Below are 26,353 nucleotides of genomic sequence, written 5' to 3'. Positions count from 1 at the left end.
ACTTTCTTTCACCATAACCTGGTGTCAACAGACTGGCTTTACTGCGTGCAGGTGGGTGGACCCAAGTTTGGTTCGGTAACACTATAATTCAAGAAAACTTTCCAGAAATAAAAGGAAATCTGAACTGCATGTTAACAGGGTCTTCAGATACTAGGGAAAATTGGCCCACAGCACTGAACTCCTAGAGATACCCTAGTAAAATTATTAGACTTTAAGATAAAGAAAAGATTTCTCAGTCTCCAGTCCAAAATTTTTTTTAAATTAAAAGAAAACTTACAAGAGAAAGAGTATGAATTAGACTGGCATCAAATATCTTAAAAACAATGTACCAAGCAACGTATCAGTGGGACAGCATTTTCCAAAAACGGTAGAAAAGGAAGTGTATGGTAAAGATTTTCTAACCAAAGACAATAGGAAAATAGTTTCAAACAGGTAACAGGTCAGGGAATTCTGTATCCTTGAGCAACCAAGAGATGACTCAGAACACTTTAGCAAAAAGATTAATGGTAAACATTTTAAAATAATTACAGTAAAAAATATATATATAAAATAAAATAAAATAATTACAGTATGGATATAAGAATAAAACAAAGATGAAGATGATGAGGGTTGAAGAATATATGATACATTCTGAAAAGTAGAAATAATGCAGCTTAAAAGGAGAAGGGACCAGAAGAGGAAAGAACAAGTCCTGACTGTTGTATAGTGAACAGGTGGCAGTTAAAGAATTTCATTAAAAGGATAAACTTGTTAATAAAATATTAAATAAAATCCCAAGAATTACAAGCATTTTAAAAGTTGTAAGTAAAGGGTAATCAACAGAACAAAAATATACACCTTTCTAAGTTTAAACAAAAATTTCAAAAATAAAAGAGCAAAGAAAACAACACATCATGAAAAGAAACTAAAAGATATGCAAAGAGACATGGATTAAAAATACACTAACACACACTACTCCCAATACAAAGCAGATCAAGAGGACCAAAATATAAAGTTCAGAAGAATAAACATAATCAAGAAGGTACAGCAAATATTAAAGACATCAAACTTTACACCCTGTAAATAGAGACTAATCTGTTTTTCAGGCACACATGAAAAATTTATGAAGACTCATCATATATTTGATCACAAAGAAATAAGTTCTACAATAGAAAAAAAATCAGATAATAATAGCCTCTGATCAAAAGATATAAAACTAGAAATAACTCCCCCCAGAAGAACTGTTTTTTTTCAAAATCAATGCTATGAAGCAATTTATGAAGCTTCTGGCCTACACATGCTTTGAAGATTTGGTAGAATTCCCCTGTGAAACCATGTTGGTCTGATGCATTTTTGTGGCTTGGTTCTTTGATAAGTTTCTCTATTCTCTTCTTCAAAATTAGTTCTTGGATAAGACAACTCAACATTATAAAGATAACAGTTCAGCCTAATTTATAATTTTAAAACACCCCAGTATAGGGCTTCCCTGGTGGCGCAGTGGTTGAGAGTCCGCCTGCCGATGCAGGGGATGTGGGTTCGTGCCCCGGTCCGGGAAGATCCCACATGCCGCGGAGCGGCTGGGTCCGTGAGCCGTGGCCGCTGAGCCTGCGCGTCCGGAGCCTGTGCTCCGCAACGGGAGAGGCCACAGCAGTGAGAGGCCCACGTACCACCAAAAAAAAACCAAAAAACAGAAAACAAAAAACAAACCACCCCAGTATCACATAAAAAGCTTCCTGTGGAACCAGACAAGTTGGTACTCAAATTCATGTGGAAAAACTTATAAGAATACTCAGAAAACAACATGCAAAAAGAAGAGCTACAAGGTGCGATTAGCCCCACCAGACATTTAAACATACTATAAGTCTCTCTAGTTAAAAACAAGGTTCTTTTATGGCATACGCATAGATAATTACTCTGACGTAGGGGTCAGCAAGCTTCTGTAAAGGATGAGAGGTGAATATTTCAAGCTTTGCAAGCCTCACAGTTTCTGTCACAACTACTTGACTCTTCTGTTGTAGCACAAATGCAGCCATAGACGATAAGTAAATAAACGAGTGGGGCTGTGATCCAATATAACGTTACTTACAAAAATAGGGCTGGGTTTGGCCAGAGGGCCATAGTTTGCCACATCCTGGCCTAATGGAATAGAATGTTCAGAAATAGACCCAGGTACATATGGAAATTTAGTACGTGATAAAAGTGGCTTCTCAAATCACTAGGGAACTTCAATGTTGTGTTGGTTTCTGCTGTACAGCAAAGTGATTCAGTTATACATATGTAATACATTCTTTTTTATATTCTTTCCCATTATGGTTTAATCATAGGATATTGAATATAGTTCCCTGTGCTATACAGTAGGACCTTGTTGTTTATGCATTCTATATTAGTTTGCATTTGCTAAACTGCAGAACTTTTTAATAAGTGCTGGGACAACTGGTCAGCCATTTGGAAAAAGATAAAATTAGAACACTGGAAAAAATATTTAAAACGTATGTCACAGGTAAAAGGACTTATATACCTAAATTTTTCTTTTAAATTGAGGGGGATAAAAATTACCAAAATCCCAATAGGAAAATGAGGAAAGGACATGGACAGACTTTTTAAAAGATATAAAAACAACCCTTAAATAAGAAAAGATGTTTAGACTTACTCATAATTAAAGAGAGGCAAATTAAAGCTATACATTTCTCACCTAACACTGGCAAATATTCACAAGTATGACGAGACATTCTGTCAGTAAATGAGTAAGGAAACAGGCACTCTCATATACTTCTGGTGGGAAGGCAAATGTGTACAACCCTTCTGGAGGAGAATTTGGCAATATCTAACAAAACTACATAAGTAGCTTGACGTTTTGATCGGGCATTACCTTTGATCCTGTATCAACCTTTTTTTTTTTTATTTCTTCGTTTTTGGTTTTTTTTGGGGGGGTTTTTTGAATTTTATTTTATTTTATTTTTTTATACAGCAGGTTCTTATTAGTTATCTTTTATATATATATTAGTGTATATATGTCAATCCCAATTTCCCAATTCATCCCTTGATCCAATAATAAATTTCTAGGAACCTTCCCTGAAGATACACTGTAATTAAATACTATGAAAACACATATGCACAAGGTAAACATATGCACTGGAGTCCTGTTTGTAATTTAAAAAAAAAACAAAAACAAAACAACCTGCATGCTCATACTTAAGATTCTAAGCCGAATATACTATGGTGTATCAACACACAGTATGCAGCCTTATGCAAGAATAAGAAAGGCCTCTATGGGCTAATACAGAGTAATTTTCAGGGTACATTTTCAGGTGAAAAAAGCAAAGTGCAAAACAGTATCTACCTATATACTACCCTTTGTATAAGAAGTAAGCAGAAATAAGAAAATATACATGTGTGTACCTGTTCCTTAGTGCATAAAGAAACCCAGGAAGGATATACCAGAAACTAAAAAAATTGGTTACCCAATGGAAACAGGATGGAAAGAACAGATGAATGGGAACAGGACAGAAAGGATGACCTTTCTGTATTGTTTTTACTCTTAGAACCGCAATACATGCTTTATATACTCAAAAAAATAAAATCAACAACGACTGGGAGAGGGAGATGGAATATCAACAGAAACAAACGAACCTACATACATTTCAATTGAGTAACATAATCATACTTAATGGTGAGGAAAAAATTAATCCAAGTGACTCTGGAACTCAGCAGTTAGAATATATAGCCAAAAACAAAAGTTAATTGTAAAGAAATATTCAGTATGGTTAGTAAATTTATTTTTCAGTGATATAGGTAAGCAATTCTAAAACTATTGAATATGCATTCTAGAACTGAGCAAGTGAATAAATATACTGTGGAAAACAGGAGTCATTGTTTCTCACTGTTAGAGAAGGAAGTTACAAATATGAAAAGGGCTACCTTAGAAAACTAGAATGAAATCTGTGAGACTGGACTAGAACTATCACTGTGAACTCGCGGTTTTTTGGTGTTTTTTTGCGGTACGCGGGCCTCTTACTGTTGGGGCCTCTCCCGTTGCGGAGCACAGGCTCCTGACGCGCAGGCTCAGTGGCCATGGCTCACGGGCCCAGCCGCTCCGCGGCATGTGGGATCTTCCCGGAGCGCGGCACGAACCCGTGTCCCCTGCATTGGCAGGCGAACTCTCAACCACTGCGCCACCAGGAAAGCCCGCGGTTTTTTTTTTTTTTTTAGATGTTGGGGGTAGGAGTTTATTAATTAATTTATTTTTGCTGTGATGGGTCTTCATTTCTGTGCGAGGGCTATCTCCAGCTGTGGCAAGCGGGGGCCACTCTTCATCACGGTGCGGGGGCCTCTCACTATCGCGGCCTCTCTTGTTGAGTAGCACAGGCTCCAGACGCGCAGGCTCAGTAGTTGTGGCTCACGGGCCTACTTGCTCCGCGGCATGTGGGATCCTCCCAGACCAGGGCTCGAACCCGTGTCCCCTGCATTAGCAGGCAGATTCTCAACCACTGCGCCACCAGGGAAGCCCCCGCGGTTTTTTAATACATAGAAAAGGAGGGAGTTTTTTCCACAGAGACAAAATTATACATATATTACCTAACACTGTTGGCTGAGAGAGCCTATAGAAGCAGTGACATCCCAATAGCACTAAGCACACTTAGCAACCAGATCTAAATACCATTCTTCACAAAAAGAAACCAAGGCTCCTTACAGAATTGACTAATTCCAGGGCTGACTATGGGCAAATACAAGATGAGCCTGGAAATTTTTTTTTTGCCCCAGAAAGCAAGAAGTGCTTAAAGAATTATGAGGACAGATCAAAAGGATACAGGACCCAGCTTGAAACGGCATGCAATGGCCAAGCTTTGAACAATCTGACCATCAAAATATATAATCATAATAACAGATTATAACCCACTGAAAAAAATAAGAAACCACAAGTCTATAAGTGAATAAATTGAAATTCTAATGAAAAGAGGACATTTATACAGTTTCAAAGTACCTCTCCACAAAATACTTAATTACAGAGAGAAAAAGGGTAACTTTATAGTGAAGAAAGCTCCTAGATACCACCTTCCTCAAATAATCAAGATGACCACCATTAGTAACAAGAGAAATCAAAATCATGTACTACGTAATAAGATGCAAAGATAAAGAACACAGCGTCACTTCTGTGATATTCCTTTCAAAGATGTATAAACTAAATTTAATCATAAGGAAACAGACAAACCTACACTGACAGACATACTACAAAATAACTGATCTGTAATCTTCAAAAGTGCCAAGGTTGGGCTTCCCTGGTGGCGCAGTGGTTGAGAGTCCGCCTGCCGATGCAGGGGACACAGGTTCGTGCCCCGGTCCGGGAAGATCCCACATGCCGCGGAGCGGCTGGGCCCGTGAGCCATGGCCGCTGAGCCTGCGCATCCGCAAAGGGAGAGGCCGCAACAGTGAGAGGCCCGCGTACCGCAAAAAAAAAAAAAAAAAAAAAAAAAAAAAGTGCCAAGGTCACAGAAGTCCAGGAATGCCGGAGAAACTGTTCCAGATTGAAAGAAACTAAAGAAGTACGACAACTAAAGGTGTCTTATCATTCTGAACTGGATAGCTTTGCTACAAAGGACATTATTGGACCTTTGGTGAAACTCAAGAGACTGAGGACTGGATGGCAGTAATGTATCCAATGTTAATTTACTGATTTGATTCTCATATTATGATTATGTAGAACATCCTCCTTTGTAAGAAATATACACTAAAACACTAGAACATGAGGGAGCATTCAGCCAGCTTTACTTTCACATAGTTTGAGAAACAAAAAGTTCTTAGTACTGTACTTAAAATTGAGCTCAGGACTGGCTCAAAATCAATAAAAATAAATCTTCTAATGGCTGGTTTGCAATAACTAATACCCAACACTTCAAACTGTGGGATCATAACCCTAGGAAAAAATTGTGCTGAAATGATTTGTGCTTTTTTCACCACCACTGTCAGATGATTTTAGCAAACATCTCAAACCAGTACTGACTGAGGACACTACAGGCTCAGTGTCTTCCCCAAGCCATTCACTACTAGTTGACAGTTAGGGATTCTTCCATCCTTCTCTTTCCTGCGAACTCTACCAGATCCCTCTGGGCAATGTTTCTTCTGGCAAAGTTTTTACTTTGAAATTAATTAGGTGTTGGTTTCTTCTGGTTACCATTACTCTAATCCTTAATTTTTCATTTCCTGTTGTCTTACAGATGAAGGATTTAACATTTGCCTTTTACTCCGAATTTAAAAAGATGGAAGCATGCTATAATATAAGAGCTTTTACAAGGGCTTCAGTAAGCGACTCCTGGTTTTCTAAAGGGAGAATGGGGTAGAAAGAACCTTCCTTTACTGGGGTAAACAGTTTTCATATGCCATCTATCTACAAAGATTGGCAGCTGGCTCTTTGTACTACCGGATCATAGCACAGTGCATGGCACACAGCAGGCAGTCAGTAAAAATGTACAAAATGTATTATGGGTGATTCTATACTTTCTGTATTTTCTGAATAACCTCATCTAAACTGAATAATCTCAATTTTGAATTCTAGTCAGAGCACCCAGGCAATTCAATAAGAAGGCACATGTTGGAAAATGTCTCTCAAGTCCTTTATTCTTGGCCACGCATATCCAGTATTATTAGATCTTATTTTAGTAGGCCATGCCTTAGCTGACTCAACATATACTCAAATTGCGCAGAGAGGAGAGCTGCCATTTGTGAAGAGGCTGTGAATTTAGAGTATTCTACTGAATCACACAAATCAGCCTTGTTAAATTTTTTTAGAATAATAATGTTCAATCCCAGTGAGGGTACAATGATATGCAAACCCTCTGGAAAACAATTTGACAGGATATATACAGTACATCTCCTAGGAATATATCCTAGGTAATTGAAAATGACAGCAAAGAATTATGCCAAAAGATGGAGATTCGTTTTTAATAATTAAAAGTGAAGAGTTTAAGCACCCAGAAAAAATGTTAAATTATGGGCTGTTCATGAAATATGGTAATTTCAAATTATGAGAAATTTTTAATGACAGGAAAACATTAACACAATAATTCTGAATAAGTGTACAAAACATGTAAAGCATATAAAGATATATAGAATCATATATATATATAATTCTCAACTATGTAAAGCATATGCAAAGATTAAAAACTCAAAGACAATATGCCAAAATACTAAGAATGGCGCTTCCCTAAACTGAGGATTATTTCTCATTTTTCTTTCCACTTTTATCCCAACATTCTACAATATGCATGTACTGCTTTTATAATCAGAAAAGATTTTTTAAGCAAAACAACAATACAATAAGCTATCCTTCAAAGAAAAATCAATTTTTACTCAAGGAACTCCCTTCAACTCACTTGAATACCTGGATTCAAAGAACTCAGAGAACTACGTCGAAAGTAGTTCTGGCTATGACAGCAAATACCACTACCCCGTATAATCCCAACAAAGCTTAGAGACAGCCATTCCTTCACACTCCAGTTTATTCTGTCTGTCCAGGAACTATTTTAGAAACAGGTGAATTTGTCATTCAGTGAACAGTGAGACATGACCGACCCTTTTCTCATGGAACTTGGGATTCTGATGGGAGAAAAAGACAACAGACAGGAGGAAAAAAAACAAACATGGAATGTAATTTCAGGCAGTGCAAAGTGTTCTGAAGAAAAAATAAAGTAGGGTAAAGGAACAGAGTGAAAAGCAGGAAGCTATTTTAGATTGGGTGGCCAGAGAAGGCCTCTACAGAAGAGATATTTGATCATGTACGCTACTTGTGTAATAACATAAATAGCATTCCTATTGCGTAATTGTCCTAGAAAACCCTATTTACAACTTAAAATACAGATAATCATCTCTATGAAAATAGTCTCTACTTTACGAGGCAATAAGGTGTATTGGAACCAGAGAGACTAGGTTTAAATCCTGGCTTTGCCACTTAGTAGGTGTGCGCCCTTAGGCAAGTCGCAAGCTTTCTTTCTCAGTTTCCTCATGTATAAAACAGACATAACAAAACCTATTTCGTAAAATTTGTTCAGAGGATTAAAAAAGACAATATATGGGAAAGGGCTTAGTAATGTGTCTAGCGTAAGTGCTAACTGTGAGTTCCCTACACACTTATGGTTCTTCCACAAAATGAGTACTATGTACTAAATGACTCTTTACGAAGAATCATTACTGAAGCATTTCATTATTGCAAGTAGATACATATTTTTATCTTCCCATACCATGGACTCCAAAGTCCAAATCACCTCTGACTAAAAGGTTATTAGATATTGGTGATATAAATGATATTGGCTTGATAAGACTGGTATCATTTTTACTAATGTCACACTCACCTTTTCTTTCTTCATTTGGTCATGGACTACCTCTGTTCCCATTTGTATCCCTAACTCCAAATATTGGCCTCTTTTCAGTCACAGTTGTAATAGTTAATTTTATGTTTCAGCTTGGCCACAACAAACTTGGCCAGTTGTGTGGTCAAGCTTTAGTCTACATGTTGCTGTGAAGGTATTTTGTAGATGTGATTAACATTTATAATCAGTAGACTTTGAGTAAAGCAGATTACCCTCCAAAATGCAGGTGGGGCCTCATGTAGAAAGTTAAAGGCCTTAAGAGCAAAGATGCTGCCTCAAGACTGTAAAGACTGTAAAAGATAAATCTTGCCTGCATTTCTGCTCACACAAATTTCAAATTTGCCAGTCCCCACAATCATGTGAGCCAATTCTCTAAATTATCCATCTATCCATCTATCTATCTACTACTGGTTCTGTCTCTCTGGAGAACCCTAATACACTGGTCAACCTTAGAGTTGGTCCCCCTGCTTCCTCTCTTCATTCTATTATCTAATAGGTCCTATTAACACATTAGTCAGATAAATTACACCTTTCATCAAAATTCTCTAATGACTTCCCATCTCATGCAGAATAAAAGCCCCAACCCTTGGGGTGCCCTACTCCCCGCCCCCACTTTCTCCACAGCACTTCTTACTACTTAAAATACCATGTGTTTTACTTATTTTCTTTCTTTTCCCACTAAAATTTAGGTTCTAAGACAGTGGCTTTTTGTCTATTTTGTGCACTCTTGTATTCCCAGCCCCTACAATAATCCCTGGTACACAGTAGGAGCATCATAAATATGTGTTGCTTGAAGAATAAGCAAATGAATAAAATATTCATATAAATGAATAAAATAAAATAAATAAAAAGTGTGATTTTTTTAATGTATTCTTTGGGCTTTCCTATGTTTTCCAGTTTTCTACACTGGGCATTTATTTGTACTATCATATACTGAGATAGTATACTATCATATGCTAAGAATAATATAAATTAGAATAACCTCTTTGGTGGAGGATAGGTCAATTTTTTTGTTTTTTTTTTTTAAATTAATTATTTATTTTAATTTTTATTTTTGGCCGCATTGGATCTTTGTTGCTGCGCACGGGCTTTCTCTGGTTGCGGCGAGGGGGCTACTCTTCGTTGCGTAGCACGGGCTTCTCGCTGCGGTGACTTCTCTTGTTGCAGAGCGCGGGCTCTAGGCGCGCGGGCTTCAGTAGTTGTGGCACGCGGGCTCCGTAGTTGTGACACGCAAGCTCTAGAGCACAGGGTCAGTAGTTGTGGCACACGGGCTTAGTTGCTCCGCGGCATGTGGGATCTTCCCAGGCCAGGGCTCAAACCCTTGTCCCCAGCATTGGCAGGCAGATTCTTAACCACTGCGCCACCAGGAAAGCCCTTGGTCAATGTTTAAAAGCCTTAAGAAAGTTCATATCCTTTGACTCAGAATTTCTCCAATGAATAATACAACCTAAGAAATAAGTATAGACTAAAATTTAATAACCTTAATGTCCATCAGTAGGAGAATGATTAAATTATTGTACATCCAGACAATTAAACTCTACATAGTTATTTATTAAAAATGTAGACCTAAGTTTACTAATGTGAATCATATTGGTAAAAATGGGGTTATAATTCAGTATACATAGAGTATAAGCCTATTTATAAACTAAACAAAACATACACATATACACACATACATAAAACTAAAATGTTGGGCTTCCCTGGTGGCGCAGTGGTTGAGAGTCCGTCTGCCGATGCAGGGGACACGGGTTCGTGCCCCGGTCTGGGAGGATCCCACATGCCGCGGAGCGGCTGGGCCCGTGAGCCATGGCCGCTGAGCCTGCGCGTCCGGAGCCTGTGCTCTGCAACGGGAGAGGCCACAACAGTGTGAGGCCCGCGTACCGCAAAAAAAAATAAAAAATAAAAAAAATGTCAAGAAGAAAAAACAATGAATGGGCACTAAAATGAAGTGAGATTATGGCTGAATGATTAATTTCTTCTTTATACTTCTCTACTGTCCAAAATTTTTGCAGGGAAAAAGTGCTACTTTCATAAACAGAGCAATAAAAATAAATCAACAGAAATACATAAAACCAGAATTCTTACAAGCAATAAAAGTCTGTAGTATGAGGTATATTGTGTCATTTTTGTTGAAAAAGTAAAAAGGCATTTTTTAATGTGGTCTGAATCCCATTTACCCACCTCCCTATCCTCAAATTACGTATACTGTTAAACCTTACTCAACACGCATACTGCCTTATCCATCACGCACACTGTTTTGGAAACCATAAATTAAAAGTGTTAGTAAAACGAGGCATAGTTTTCATTTTCCCATAGCAGAGGCTCTCTTCCACGGAAAATATATGTGATTTCTTGAGTGCCTAAAAATATGTATATGATCAATGAAATTAATAAAGTGCTATTTCTTGAGGGCTAGTACTATATGCCAGTCATTGTGCTATCATTAAAACTTTCTCCAAAATATGAATTTACTTGTTGCTTCAAATTCTGAGATCACCAAGTCGCCCTATATTCAGAAAATGACATGGAAATCACTAAAAAAAAAAAAAAAAAAAAAAAACCCAAGAATTTCAATTCACAGTAGAAACAGGAAACATCACTTCTTTAGAAAAATGCTAAAATGAATCTTTCTGTTTGGCACTTTGAACTTTTGAACTTTCAAAGCTTATCATCATTAACAGGACACTCTGAAACCAGCATTATGTGTATGAAAGACAGCATGATACACCGCGGACCATGACAAGCCTAAAGAGGTTAATAACTGATGATGATACTAGAGAAGTAAAGAAGAACAAAAGCTTGAAAGAGATTTCTGTGAGTGGGCATCATCAGATACAAGGAAATGGAACATGAGCATATGATCTCAAGCCAATGGGGGAAAAGCTAGATCAGTAAATAGTATGCAGAAAACAGTGTGGCCATTTAGAAAGAATGTGGATCCCTGATTCACAGCATATACCAAAATAAATTACAGAGAAACAGAAAGATTTAAATATAAAACATAAAGCCATAAACCACTAGAAGAATGGTAAAGGAAAAGAATGACTACAGATGGCCAACAGGCACATGAAAAGATGCTCAACAATGCTAATTATTAGAGAAATGCAAATCAAAACTACAATGAGGTACCACCTCACATCAGTCAGAATGGCCACATTAAAAATCTACAGATAACAAATGCTGGAGCGGGTGTGGAGAAAAGGGAATCCTCCTACACTGCTGGTGGGAATGTAAGTTGGTGCAGTCACTATGGAAAACAGCATGGGAGGTCCCTCAGAAAACTAAAAATAGAGTTACCATATGATCCAGCAATCCCACTCCTGGGCATATACCTGGACAAAACTATAACTCAAACAGATACATGCGTCTCTATGTTCATAGCAGCACTATTCACAATAGCCAAGACATGGAAACAACCTAAATGTCCATCGACAGATGAATGGATAAAGAAGATATGGTAATATATACAATGGAATACTACTCAGCCATAAAGAAGAACGAAATAATGCCATTAGCAGCAACATGGATGGACATAGAGATGATCATACTAAGTGAAGTAAGTCAGAAAGAGAAAGACAAATACCATATGATATCACTTACATGTGGAATCTAAAATATGGCACAAATGAATCTATCTATGAAACAGTAACAGACTCATAGACATAGAGAACAGACTTGTGGTTACCAAGGGGGAGGGGGTTGGGGGAGGGATGGACTGAGAGTTTGGGATTGGTAGATACAAACTATTACATACAGAATGGATAAACAACAAGGTCCTACAGTATAGCACAGGGAACTATGTTCAATATCTTGGGATAAACCATAATGTAAAAGAATATAAAAAAGAAGGTATAAATGTGTATAACTGAGTCACTCTGCTGTACAGCAGAAATTAACAAATTATAAATCAACTGTACTTCAATAAAAAATACATTAAAAAAGAAAAAAGAATAAGTATGATTATATAAAAAGTAAAAATTTCTTTCAAAATCTTCTTCAAAGCACAAAGCATTATAAACAAAACTGAAAGGCAAATGTCAAACTAGGGAAAACACTTGCAATAAATGACAGAGTTACTGGATTTAATATATAAAGAATTCCTACAACTAAGATTTTTTTTAAAAAAGTCATTTTAGAAAAATGGAGAAAAGGTAAGAAGAGGTAACTCATAAAACAAGAAGTAGAAATGGCCAATAAATAAATATGTATTTTAACATTTTCATTTATCAGAATGGCAAAAAAACACAAAATTAAATTATCCAATGCCAGCTAAGGCATATAAAAAGGGAATCTCTCATCCGCTGCTTTTAGGAGTATAATCTGAGCCAGCCTGTCAAAAGTACAATTTAGCAACCTAAAGTGTTTTAATGTGTACATTCGTTCACCTAAAGAAATAATCACAGAAGTATACAAACACTTAGCTACAATGATGTTCTACTCAACATGGATGTCTCAAAAATTGGAAGCAGTCTTGACAAGGAAGGGAGAGTTTCTTAAAATCAGTAATATATATATTAAATGGAATATTATGCAGTGATTTTTAAATGATGGTAGAAAGTCTTAATTCATCATGTTACTATTTGTCACTTTTTATTATTAGTTTAAATTGGAACAAGTATAGGTTGCTTTTAATAATATTTTTAAAGTAAACCTTAAACATTTTTAAATGATATCCAGAGCTTACAGAAATAAACTAGATTATAAACTGGTCCACCCTCCATGAAAACGATTTAGCCTCATCTATCAAAATAAATCACTGCCCATTTTGTGACAAATCACTGAGCTATATAGTTAAGATTTCTGTACTTTCTACACATATATTATAATTCAAAGAAGAAAAAAAAATGTATTCCTCGCCCTCACTGCCCCCAAATCTATGGATGATAAAAGTTGGTGAAATTTCCACTGGTGAAAGAGTTAATTTTACAAAACCTGGGGACATGTCTGCAATATGACTGTAAGTAAAGAGGGAAAATCCCTGTAATTGTTGGGTTACATATCATCCTATGAACAAAAAACCAAAACATGCAATGGTAGACAACATTAACTGTTCACATTTGTTGCGGGGGCGATGGAAAGGAGAGATTATTACTTTTCTGTATACAGACAATTTAATAATAAAACACTGATACTCCTTGACCAAGCAACTGTACTTCTAGGAGTTTATTCTACAGACATAATCATGCAAGCCTAAAGGTATATGTTCACTGAAATTAGCAAAGTGCCATAACAGAAAAAAAAACCTGAAGCCTAAAGTTCCATTAATAGGGAACGGGATATATATATTTTTTTAAATGATAAAGCCAATATGATGAAATATTATTGCATCCACAAAAAAGAATAGGGTTTATATGATTTTATATGCTGATATGGAAAGATGGGCAATGCATCTTACTAACTGAAAAAGTAATTAATTGAAAAATAATATGTATAATATGGTTCTATTTCTATTTTTTTAAGTTTCTGTCTAAACGATAATGGGAAACTCAGAAGTGATACTTTGGGAAGTGAGAACTGGGTTCAAAGGAAACTTTACATGTCTTTTATAACCTTTGGTACCAGTTGTACTATTTTTTTATTCTTTGAAACTTTTTTATATTTTTTTTTCGCTGACATAAAACAGTGATTTGTCAAACTTTTTTTTTTAAAAGCTATCTTAGATTTGTTTTAAAATGCCCCAGAAAAAAACAAAGTTCAAGAAAGAGAAAGTTGGACTAAGAATAGCATAATTTTGAAAACTATTCAAGGCTGAGTTGAATGGATCGCTTTACTCTTTTGTGTGTTTAGAAATTTCCATAGAATTTTTCACATAAAATCTTACTAAAAGCTTTGCTATATAATACAGATAAATCCAGAGCTATTCCAGGTGAGTAAGTGAGAGAGGCATTATCCTTATAGTGACTCCAAAGTCACACTCTGGGGTTCCATGGGACATTAAAACACTATTTTTATAATCATTTTCATCACCACAATAACAAAGAGAACCTGCACAATTTGATGAATTCCTCCCTGCCCAACAGGAAGGAGGAAGACAGACCTTAAAACAGCAACAAATGTTCTCTCTGGGTGGTGAGGTTACCAATGGATTTTTTTTTTTCTTAAGAAACTATATTTGTAAATTTTCTTATACAGGGAAAAAAATGTGTTTTTTAATGTTCATAAAATACTACACGCTACCACTGAAAGGTTACTCCACGACTTCACATTATTGGCCCTAGAGTGCAACAGAATAATGAACAAGAAATAATAAATCCCCAACGCTCATTAAAAAAAAAGACAGAGACATTGAGTTGGAACAGCCATGTGTGACCTTAGGAGACAGCCCTGAACAAAACAAGAACACCTGACAGCAGGGGCCATATCATATCATATGCCCAGTCTTTCATCTTATTCTTATCTTGCCCTGGACTCTAAGACTGGAGTTCCCTCTTCTTGAATAGGGAACCAGGTGCAAGCAATGAAAGAAATGGATTTTCATTCCTCAACAGCAAGCAATTGGTAAGGTGTAGCTGTTATCTCCCCTCTACCTCAGACAGATATAACTATCTCCATGTAAAGGATGAGGAAACCGTGGGTCTGGAAAATTAAGTAACTTGCCTAGTGTCACAAAGCTATTAAGCATCAGGCAGAAGACTAGAATTGACGTTTGTCTGCTCCAGAATAAGGATTCTTTCTACCAAGCTATCTCCCTTCTCTAAAAAATATTCTCTTACATTGGTAGCTGTTAAGTTCCAACTGTAATGTTCTCAAACCAGTGTGGCTCACTATATATACTGAAAAGAAAAGAAACAAGAAAGGCAGATGTCAAGAAGTTCTATTAATAACTGCCCAGCACTATCCACAATGGAGCTAGGTGAGAGGCACTAAAACTTGATTCACATGACCCCTGCTGTCATTTCAAGCAATCAGTTCAACTCTTTAAAAAAGCTTATCACTAACATTCTCCCCAACTGAGAGCTTGCAAATGTCATTCCCAAGAAAACTTGTCAGATCACTACAATGGAACCTCTACATTCCAGGTGCATTAGCTTTCAACTTTTTAATGTTAAAAATAAAGAGGAGGAACTTCTCTGGTGGCGCAGGGGTTAAGAATCCGCCTGCCAATGCAGGGGACACGGCTTCGAGCCCTGGTCCAGGAAGATCCCACATGCCGCAGAGCAACTAAGCTCGTGCACCACAACTACTGGTTCTGTGCTCTAGACCCTGCAAGCCACAACTACTGAACCTGCGTGCCACAACTACTGAAGCCCACGTACTCTAGGGCCCATGCTCCACAACAAGAGAAGCCACCGCAATGAGAAGCCCGCGCACCGCAGTGAAGAGTAGCTCCCGCTCGTCCCAACTAGAGAAAGCCCGCACACAGCAACGAAGACCCAACGCAGCCACAGATAGATAGATAGATAGATAGATAAAATGTATTTTAAAAGTAATTAAATAAATAAAGGATAATTGTTTCTACCCAAAAATGGCAGTTGCCAGGTTAAGGTCACTACAGCATGGTGACCAGAACACTGGCTTTGCAGTTATCCAGACCTAGGTTCATAACCTAGTTCTGCCACTTAAATAAATGTGTAACCTTAGGCAAGTCAATTCAATTCTATAACTTCATATACAAAAAAGGCAAGATAGATAACTTCTCCATAAAGGATTAAATGAGATAACCTAGTACCTAGGACCCAACACTTAAAAAGGAGGTGGAAGGGCTTGCCGGGTGGCACAGTGGTTGAGAGTCCGCCTGCTGATGCAGGGGACACAGGTTCGTGCCCCGGTCTGGGAAGATCCCACATGCCACGGAGCAGCTGGGCCCGTGAGCCATGGCCGCTGAGCCTGCGCGTCCGGAGCCTGTGCTCCGCAACGGGAGAGGCCACAACAGTGAGAGGCCCGCGTACCACAAAAAAAAAAAAAAAAAAAAAAAAAAGAAGGTGGAAAATTAATGATACATATATATAAATAAATACATATACAGTCATATATATATATGATACCTATATGATAATTATATTATCATATAAACGATACATATATACACGGTCTGAACTCTTGATTTTATGATGTAATAATCAACTGGTTGAATCTGGTTATCTGAACCAACTAAAATATTGATTCAGTTCAGCTTAGTTCAGAGACAACAAGATATTCTAGTTCAACTGTTCTAAAAAATGTTGAGGGTTAGTCCTAGTTCAAAGTGTTTCACTTTTTTTTTTTTTTTTTTGGCTGCATTGGGTCTTCATTGCTGTACACAGGTTTTCTCTAGTTGTGGCAAGCGGGGGCTACTCTTCATTGTGGTGGCTTCTCTTGTTGCGGAGCAGGGGCTCTAGGTGCGCAGGCTTCGGCAGTTGTGGCTCACGAGCTCCAGAGTGCAGGCTCAGTAGTTGTGGTGCATGGGCTTAGTTGCTCCGTGGCTTGTGGGATCTTCCCGGACTAGGGCTTAAACCCATGTTCCCTGCATTGGTAGGCGGATTCTTAACCACTGCACCACCAGGGAAACCCAAAGTGTTTCACATTTTTTAGAAGTATGTATGTATATTTACATGTATGTGTGTGTGTGTGTGTGTGTGTATATTTGGCTAACTTCAGAATTTCATCTCACACACACACACATACAGGGACTTCATTTGTGGTTCAGTCTATAGATTTTTGTTCACAGGTCTGCTTACTACAATGGGTTCCTTGAGAGCAGGGAACAAGTCTGTATTGCTCATCTTTTTATATACCCAGCACCAGTACAGGCCCTGGCACATACCAATCGTTCAGTAAATATTCATGGACTCGAATTTTCAGAAAAGCCACCAAGAAACTCGCTAGTTAGGATTCAGGAGGGCTCAGCTTGGCAAAGGGAATGCAATTTCCCCCGCTATAGATACTTGGCAGGTTTTCTTTTTTTATTTTCAGATAATGACTAAACAAGCCACACACTGGATATCGCAACAGTAAAGTTTTCACAAACAAAACTAAAATGGAAAACTCTAGAAATAGTAGCATTCCAGTGTAGAGGAAAGAAAACCAATTTTGGAATCATGCAAATTTTGGGTTTAAATGCTAGCTCCACCACTTCACAGATATGTAAAGATTAACTTGGGTCCAATCACACATATCACCTCTGAGACCCAGTTTCTACATCTGAAAAAATGGGAATAATAATACCTATCTCATAGGGTTGTCACAAAGCTAATATATGTGAAGCCCCAAGTACAATTGGTGGTGATTTTTTTTAACAGTTTTATTGAGGTGAATGAGTGATTTTTATTTTTTAAGTCTTTACTATTCCTTTTCCCCTCTCACAGGTGGCAGAAACTATGCCTAAAGGGAACTACAGTACTATCTTCACTCCTGCTTTTCAGAAGGTACACTAATTCAGCCATATATCAATAGATAGGCTAACTGGCTAAAGATGCAACTGTTCATGGGTCCAATGTGGTAATTTTAAAGGAGGCCCTTTCATGCAACTCCAGAGCCCCAGCAAAGTCAACCAGGCTCTTTGGGTAGCCTGTTCCTTCTCTTCTTAACATGGGCTTGCTGAGAGGCATGCAATGTGAAGCAAAAGTCATCTTTGTGATAAACCTAAGATGTAGCATATAAACAACAGGCATTCTTTGAAAAAGCCCATACCCAAATTAAATTTTAATCACTAAGTTTTAGCACTTGTTTGGATACTGGAGGTAGGGAGGAGGAACACTAGTGTTAAAATAATATGTAAAACCAAGGGGTAGAGAGAAAGGAAGTCTTCTGGGTTCATATACATATGTTTACTTTCCATTCACAAATGGAACAAAATAGAGCAATGATTTGCTAATCCCAATCAGCTGAGCACATATTTCACTTTACTGTGCTGCATACTCTATCATAAACTAAAGAAAATGAAAACCTAAGTAAATGAAACTCCCAAATACACCTCTGAAGACAATATCTGTTCCATTCACATTTCAGTGAATATCATTCAATATTTCACCTTATTTCAAGGTCCAATCAAGGCAAAGTTTACATTTTTTCTCTTAAATGATTTTCACTTGGAGAGATGAGTCAAAGAAGAATTTTTAACACGTTTGGGTTTCCATTTTCAACAAGGTAGGAACCCATATTTCCTCCCACTCACCCCACCTCCAGAGAATTCACAATACTGTTACTAAAATATATTGAATAATGCCTTCCATCAGTCAATTGCTTTTAACTGAATGCAATAAAAATAATCTGCTCATCCAGACCTCATTAACAACTACAATTCCTCGCCTGCTTAAATTTCTGGAAAAAAAAACTGGATCAGTCCACTAAAAAGCAAACTGTAACATTCAAGTAAGCATCTTCAGAGAAATAGAGACAAAGATGTACACTATTACTATAATGCAAATATCCATTATTTAGCACCAAGGAGAACACATGCAATAATGTCTGCTATTGCAAGAACATTTTTGTTAAAGATACATCACATGCAGGGAAGCCGCTTTTCCAAGGATAAACATACATTACCCTGCAGCATCGCTGAAACACCCAATCCCTGGACCCTAAGAGTTGTAACCTAAGTTTTTATACTGACCCTAAAACAGCTGGATCTTACATTAAATTCACTCTCTAGTTAACTGTGTTAGTGAGGTTCCAGCACAGTTTTCTAAAGAAAGCAATCTGAATCAATAACCACACCAATGCTGCTCAGAATGTTTGCTCATAAGTAAATAAAAAGCATGATCCCAATATGAAGGAAACTCTTCTCCTTCCTGGCCCCCCCAGCTCCACTTAAAGACTGTAAACATGAATAGAAAGATAACCTTGAGAACAGTAAACTCACCCACACCATCAATAATATCCCTCTAATTCATTTCCTGATTCTACAGTGTTTTCCTAAAACAGGGCAGTCTCAACAGGATGCCAGGAATTCAATATTGCTTTTTAAAGATATATCAAACTGTCTGGAATATACAGTGATGAAAACTGAATACTGCTACTGAAACCATACTAAATTAAATTCATGCTTTCTCTAAACAGAGCTTCCCCAATAAAGTCACAATGTTTTCTGCCTTGGCTCTCTTACAATCCATCCCAACAAGTGAGGTCAGTCCAGCTGCACTCCTGCTAATAGCTTTTTTCTGGAGCAACCCCTCCCACACCCCAAAAGAGTTTTACTTTTATCTGTGGAATTCTCTGCCAGCCTCGGCCTGGAAAACTGGGTGGACCCTAAGGACAGGTGTGGGAGGTGGCCCAAACTGATAGTTATTGCCAGCATAAAGCTGTGATCTTTATAAGCTTCAATTTGAGGCTTTGTACCATTAGTGATTCTTTCTCCACTCCTTTATGGAAGGAGGGAGAGAAAGCAAGCCAAAAAGATGAGTTTCAAAATAGAAAAATCACCACTTGAATTATGAAATCCTCCCAACTCAACAAAGAACTGTTGAAAGTAGCCAAATGGAAAATGTCAAGGTTGTTTGGGTACATGCACAGCTATTAAACATGAGAATCACAGCTTCAAGGTGGGGGTTGGGGGGATAAAAAGCAGGAGCAGAAAAAGAGGAGCACAACAGGGCCCATCCAAAGACCCATTTGCTCAGAAGGGCCCCTCCTGGCATGAACTCCTCCATGTGGGGCACCCAGGCTGGAGGAAAGCAGAGGGTTACACAGAACATTTAGCAGACTTAACATTGGATTAAACACACTACTGCAAGTTTCAACAAATGTTCATGGTATACGTAAAAAACACATTTACAACAAGAAAGAAGAGAGGCACCTGGAGACATCTGACACTGGGCATGCTCTGCAGGCAACTCAGTGCGCACATGCTCTCTACCAGGTTGGCGCAGCCTAGCCACAAAGACCTTGGCACAGAACACTGCAGGATGACAAAAAGGAAGGAAGAGAAGAAGAAGCAGTTAGAGGCCGCAACAAATCACTCCTTCACACAGGCAACTTGAATGTTAGTTGGGCGGGGGGTGCACCCTTGGCAGCTTGGAGGTCAGGGGTGGTAGTCCAACAAAACTTACTGAAACCTTGGGGGAGGGCCCACTTTCTGTCCTACGGAAAGGAGGTTTCTGCTGCCAACCACTAACTCCTCAGGATACAGTGAACAGAATCAAGAGGGAGAGAAAAAAGAATGTTTAAATGAAAACCACTAAAGGGAACTGTAAAGTTTGAGTGCAAAACAAGATTATGGTGAGATCGACACTCTAGCTTCATAAAAGTAGTGGTTTTTGGTCTATGTCATGTAATTATAATTGCTATCATTACATCACCTACCATGTGCCAGGCACTTTAAATGTGTTCTCTAATTCCCACACCACAGCGTCAGGAAACTGAGGCTCAGAGGTAAGTCATTTGCACAAGGACAAACAGCAAAGGAGGGGAGAGTCAGAATTTCAAACCTTGATGGCTGCTATTAAAACCCACATTCATTCCACAAGACTATGATGCCTCTATTATCATTGATCACCTGAAATTTTATCATCTGGGTACAGTTTTGCACATCCCTAAATAAAATTACAGGAGACCTAGAGACATAAGGCAAAAAGAACAAGAAAGATAAGCGACAGACTGATTGATAGATACAGGAAATAAAAGAGCTGATAAAAACGCATCTGATTTTGAGTGTCATCCATATCTCTGCCTTCCCAAAGGAAAAAACTTTAGAATAATCATGATTTTCATTTTGGACTTTGCTTACAAAGTTCATTTGACACAAGTAAGAATTAAAAGCTTCTTTCATTTACCCATTCCCATTCCTCTTTCAAGAGCTTGCTGGTTTTAAGGGAATTAAGAAAAAAAGTAAAATATAAACATATGCATTATGGCTAGTATTTTTTAAACCATTAGATTATTTATGGTATTCAACAAGTACTTTTTCAGACCTAAGGTCAATTAATTTACTCTGGCAAAATCAATAATCATGCCAAAAAAAAAAAACAAACACAAAAAACAAACCTGAAGGTGGGTGTTTGGGTTCAACCAAAATACTGCAGAAGCCTCAGGCCCAACCTCATAAACTTGTTTATTCTAGCTATAATTAGGATGGTTAAATATACTCACTTTCCTGGGACAGTCCAGGTTTACACTTGTCCCAGCATAACTTTCACTCTCAAAGTGTTCTGGTTTGGTAGATAAATTCTATGGTTACCCCAGCTATAATATAAACAAAGTCCACTATGCTTGAAATCAGACCCGATTCCTTCCTATCCAGCATCTGTACTTTCTAGTTATATCTCACCTATAATGTAACTAGAGTATTGAGATTATTTAGAAAAGGTATTTAAAGAACACAAAACCAGGGCTTCCCTGGTGGCGCAGTGGTTGAGAGTCCGCCTGCCGATGCAGGGGGACACGGGTTTGTGCCCCGGTCCGGGAAGATCCCACATGCTGCGGAGCGGCTGGGCCCGTGAGCCATGGCCGCTGAGCCTGCGCTCCGCAACGGGAGAGGCCACAACAGTGAGAGGCCCGCGTACCGCAAAAAAAAAAAGAATACAAAACCAGAGGACTCAAATGGAATAAAAAAACAGAGGAGGTTTTCAGTAACGATAACATGCCACACATTTCCAATAGTGTGCTTTCATTTCAAAGCTTCCCATAGCCAATACAGTAAAGTATATCACTGATACTCCAGTCACACATATTTTGCCACTCCAACACTTTCATAGAGTGCCATAAAAGATGCTGAATAAATGTTTGTATAATATAATGAAAATAGCTGCCATTTATCAAGCTCTTGTTATATGCTAGACAGCTGACATAGTAAACCCTCACAAAAACCCTTGTAAGACAAGTATTATTCCATTGTACAGATGAGGAAACCAAAGATCAGGAAAGGAGAGCTTGATTTGTTGAAACAGCAACTTGTCCAAGGTACAAGAAAAAAAGGGCTAATTGATGGCAGAATTAGGACTACAAGTTAATCCTGTCTGACTCTAAGCAAACATGTTTTCTTTTTACTACAACAAACTCTCTCTATCCAGAGATACCTAGCAAAATGTTTAGGGCAGAGAAAAGGCCCAAACACATTACGTATGTATACACAGATTACACACATTATTTAATTTAAATAAACTTCCAACATCCTCATAGCTCAAGATAGGTTTCTTTTTTGGAATCTTTGTAGTTATCCAAATCACAGAATCACTCAGATCTGAGAATAGAGTTTAAGGATTATACTTGTACTCAGCAACTAATACCAAATTAGTGCCAAAGCTCATCTGCAAATCAATTTTCATTTATTCACTAAAAACAGATTCCCTCTGCAAGGTTTAACATGTATTTGCCTCAAAGGGTAAAAACCATGAAGGCATAACGTACTGTACCCTGATTAGATTCTGCTAGTAACTTGAGATCCAGAACTTAAAAAAAGGACCAATTTTCACATTCAATAAATCAAAGAATCATAGACTGTGGAAACTGGAAGACCAATTAGTTCAAACTTCCACCCCTGATTTCAGAAGTGAAGAAACTAAAGCCCAAAGAAGAAAAGTAATGATCTTCCCAAGGTTTCCTAATCATCTAATGATCGAATTAATACTTACAAGAATATGGAAAACAACATAAAGAAAAACTTCTGAAAACTTAATTTCAAAATATTAAACGTTTATTACAAGTATTTTTTAAAACTTGATATTGAACGTGTATATCCAGAAAAAGACTTTTAAAGGACCCTTTGAGGGTCCAGTTTCCAAACTTATCTTTATAACGTCCATGGAAGATACTTTGGGGTAAAGAGAGTGATGCCAGTGTTCATAACAAGTATTAGAACTGCCCTACTTTCACACTCAATTACCCTGAAGCTAAACAACCAACCACAGTGCTGAAAAATAGTCTTTACTCAAAAGAAAATGCCACTCTAGGAAATACATCCATCTTTAAATAAAGTCTACACCTGCTCATCTAAATAAGGCTCCTCTTAGGTCTAATGGTCCAAGAGGACATTGATCTAATTTGAAAATAACGGCTAAACATAAAAGTTCCATATTTATCAACCTAAGAGCATTAAAATACAGCTCTGACCACAAGCAGTAATTGATTCTTAACGCTGCTAATTTTAAACTTAGGGACCTGGTTGAAAATCCATGTTGACTATTGTGGAACAACTATTATCCATCACTCTTTAACTGAATAATGTAAAGATTTCTTCATATAAGCTATAATCACAGTGCAGACTATTATCTTTTTCTTTTTTCTTTTTTTAAAGCTAACAGTGGTCTATCTTTAAACTTCTGAAACACTATCTCATTGTTAAAATATGTCTGAAGAACTTACCCTGATACCGTGGGTATTTACCAATTTTAACAAACACTTATTGACCTACGTATTAAGCTAACAACAATACAAACTAAGCCTCTTTCCTCTTGAGACTTCAGCCTGGAGCTCAAGAGAAACCCAGAGGGATCACAATGGAGATGCTTAAGAGAGGCCTTTCAGGGGTAGAAAACCCCTAAGAAATGTTTGTTTTAATTTCACATTTAGCTACTTGTAATGACCAATATTCTAATTTAGGGTTGTTCACAGAGAACAGGAAATGATTCACAGGGGATTCTAACATTAACAGCAAATACCCAATTAGACTGATTATATTTGTATGTTCTATAGCCAAAGAAAATAACATTAATCAAGGAAACTGATAGTGTTTATTAATTTTGTCATACCCACTGTATAATCAAAAACGAAAATCAGGGCCACCATGCTGAGAAACACTATAAGACAAAAAGAATAATAGCTTTTGGCATTTTTCAAAAGCAAAAAGTTATTAAAAGAGGTAGGAGGGAAATGTCCTAGGCTCTCTTCCTATTGCCATAGGAACCACAAATCAAAAGGGAAAAGTGGCTGCAGGCACCTTGCCTCTGATTGGCTAGCTTTAAGAATAACTCACAAAAGCTAACTTTGGTCTGTGTCTAGATGGAATTGTTTTGAATATCTTGCCCTGATTCCTTCTCAAAGAGGCAATTCTTTTAAAAGCTACTCAAAGAGGTATTTTATGTTAATCGTCTCTCTAATGTCACTCTGATTTAGAAATAATGCCCTATAAATCCTAATTTGTTTCTTTCCACAGAACCATTACCAGCTTCTTCTATCATCACGATTGAGATAACCAAGTTGAGGGGCTTAAATACTATTCCATTCAACAAAAAACTTACCTGACCTTATATCTGCAGACAGAAACGCAATGAAGACATTCTCTCTTTCCTCCAGCAGCTTACAGGAGGGAATTTTGAGAATGTGCCATGTAAATACACACACACACACACACACACACACACACACACACACACAGTCTCTTAACACACCCAAAGGAGGAAAATGCCTAAACTAAGCCATAAAGGATGAGTAGGAGGCAGCCAAGGGAAAAAGAGAGAGAGACACATTTCCGGCAGAATAAACAGCATTAAGCAAAGCCAAATAGCTAAGAAATGGCAGTCCTATTCAAGTATCTGCAATTAATTTAGCATGACTAAAGTATCTAAGTGTGAGATGAGGAAAGCCTGATAGAGAGGGGCCAAATCACAGAGGACTCCCTTATACCATTCTATCGAACTTGAGACTTCATCCTGTAGGAAAACAGCTCTTCGGCTGCGTGCTATAGCTCACCAGTTAACAGCCAATCCTTCCCAGGTGTGTGGTCCAATATTTTATCAACGTGTATGAGATTTTGTTTTTCCCTGCAACTCAGTATACCTACTGCTTCAACAATATGTGTCAGAGGAACAGAAGCAGGTCATGCAACACACTGGCAAGGGTGGGGGCGAGGTTCTTAGACTAAGAGAAGTAGGAGATAAAGCATAATATCAAGCCAAAGCCAAGCCGATTCAAGCAAGCATCAAAGAAAAAAGATGCTGTTCTCTAGAACATGTGGGGAACATTTGCCACATGCAAGAATAGAGAAAAAAGAAGTTGGCTCAATAGTAACCCAATGATAAAGAAAGGAAGTAATAAACAGTATACAAAAACTGTATATGTTTTTATAAATATTGTGAAATAAGAGTGTTTAGGATGGTTTAATTCCTTCAAATGAGACATCAAAAACTTTAACATTCAAACCATTGCTAGAGACAATGATGAGACAACTATTAAACTTTTAAGCAGAGGAATGACCTTTGGCAGCTGGAGTGAAGAATGTTAAAGAGAAGTTAGAAAGATAAGTCTATTAGAGAGACTAAAGACAGCCCCTCATTTTTATTTTACAACTAATGCAAATTTCTTTCAGCTGGGCTACAAAGAGTAGAAACAAGGGCCAACACTTACCTTTGGAAGTACATGTCTAAAGTCAATTTTTTTCCAATAAAACTCCCACCATAATACAAAGAGTGCCATGATAATGAAATGGGAGCTACCAAATACAGAAGGAATGAGAGAAAAGATCTATTTCATAGTAATCACTTGGCGATAACACGCTCTCCACTGGGAATCTCTATCCAGGAGTGGGGACTTGGTCCTGAAGAATGATACAGTAGGTGGGCTCAAGGAGAGTATGAAACTCCAGCCCTCTAAACCTAGATGTGACAGCTATAGAGTATCCATTCAGTTTCTGCTGGAGGCTGTCCTCATCTCAAAGCAAATAAAGCAAGAATTAAAGTTAATCCAAATTAGGAACTATCCTACTGTGTCTGAATTCTCAGACTGTTGCTTTTCAAGAAGCTGCAGTAGTTGTAATGAAAACAGAGCCACAAAGCTTTTAAAAGTGTCTTTCTGGGGCTTCCCTGGTGGCACAGTGATTGAGAGTCCGCCTGCTGATGCAGGGGACACGGGTTCATGCCCCGGTCTGGGAGGATCCCACGTGCCGCGGAGCGGCTGGGCCCGTGAGAAATGGCCGCTGAGCCTGCGCGTCCAGAGCCTGTGCTCCCCAACGGGAGAGGCCACAGCAGTCAGAGGCCCGCGTACCGCCAAAAAAAAAAAAAAAAAGTGTCTTCTAAGAGTCACAATGTAGGTTTCTGCTCTTATAAAGTTTGATGGCAGCCTACAAGAAATAGCAAACTCTCACCAAATAAAACTGTATTGTTTTTAAAACTAAGAACCATAATAATCAGGTTGTAGCATTATGAATTCTACAACCTGATTAACTT

General features: G+C 37.9%; 1 protein-coding gene across 7 annotated transcripts in view; it reads right to left on the bottom strand.

Annotated features, from left to right (window-relative positions):
* Positions 1-26,353, bottom strand: part of FBXW11 (F-box and WD repeat domain containing 11) — a 132,545-nt gene that overhangs the window by 75,220 nt on the left and 30,972 nt on the right. For 4 of the 7 annotated variants that reach the window (XM_067732852.1, XM_067732855.1, XM_067732853.1 and 1 more), the window contains one exon: positions 20,053-20,154. The exons of the other annotated variants lie outside the window; for them this stretch is intronic. In XM_067732852.1, the coding sequence (XP_067588953.1) occupies positions 20,053-20,154 (102 nt within the window). The remainder of the gene's footprint in view (positions 1-20,052; positions 20,155-26,353) is intronic. 7 annotated transcript variants of the gene reach the window in all.

Source organism: Pseudorca crassidens, chromosome 3 (assembly GCF_039906515.1).
Source record: "Pseudorca crassidens isolate mPseCra1 chromosome 3, mPseCra1.hap1, whole genome shotgun sequence".
Classification (NCBI taxonomy): domain Eukaryota; kingdom Metazoa; phylum Chordata; class Mammalia; order Artiodactyla; family Delphinidae; genus Pseudorca; species Pseudorca crassidens.
The sequence above is the reverse complement of the archived record's forward strand: the minus strand, read 5'-3'. Positions and strand labels throughout refer to the sequence as shown.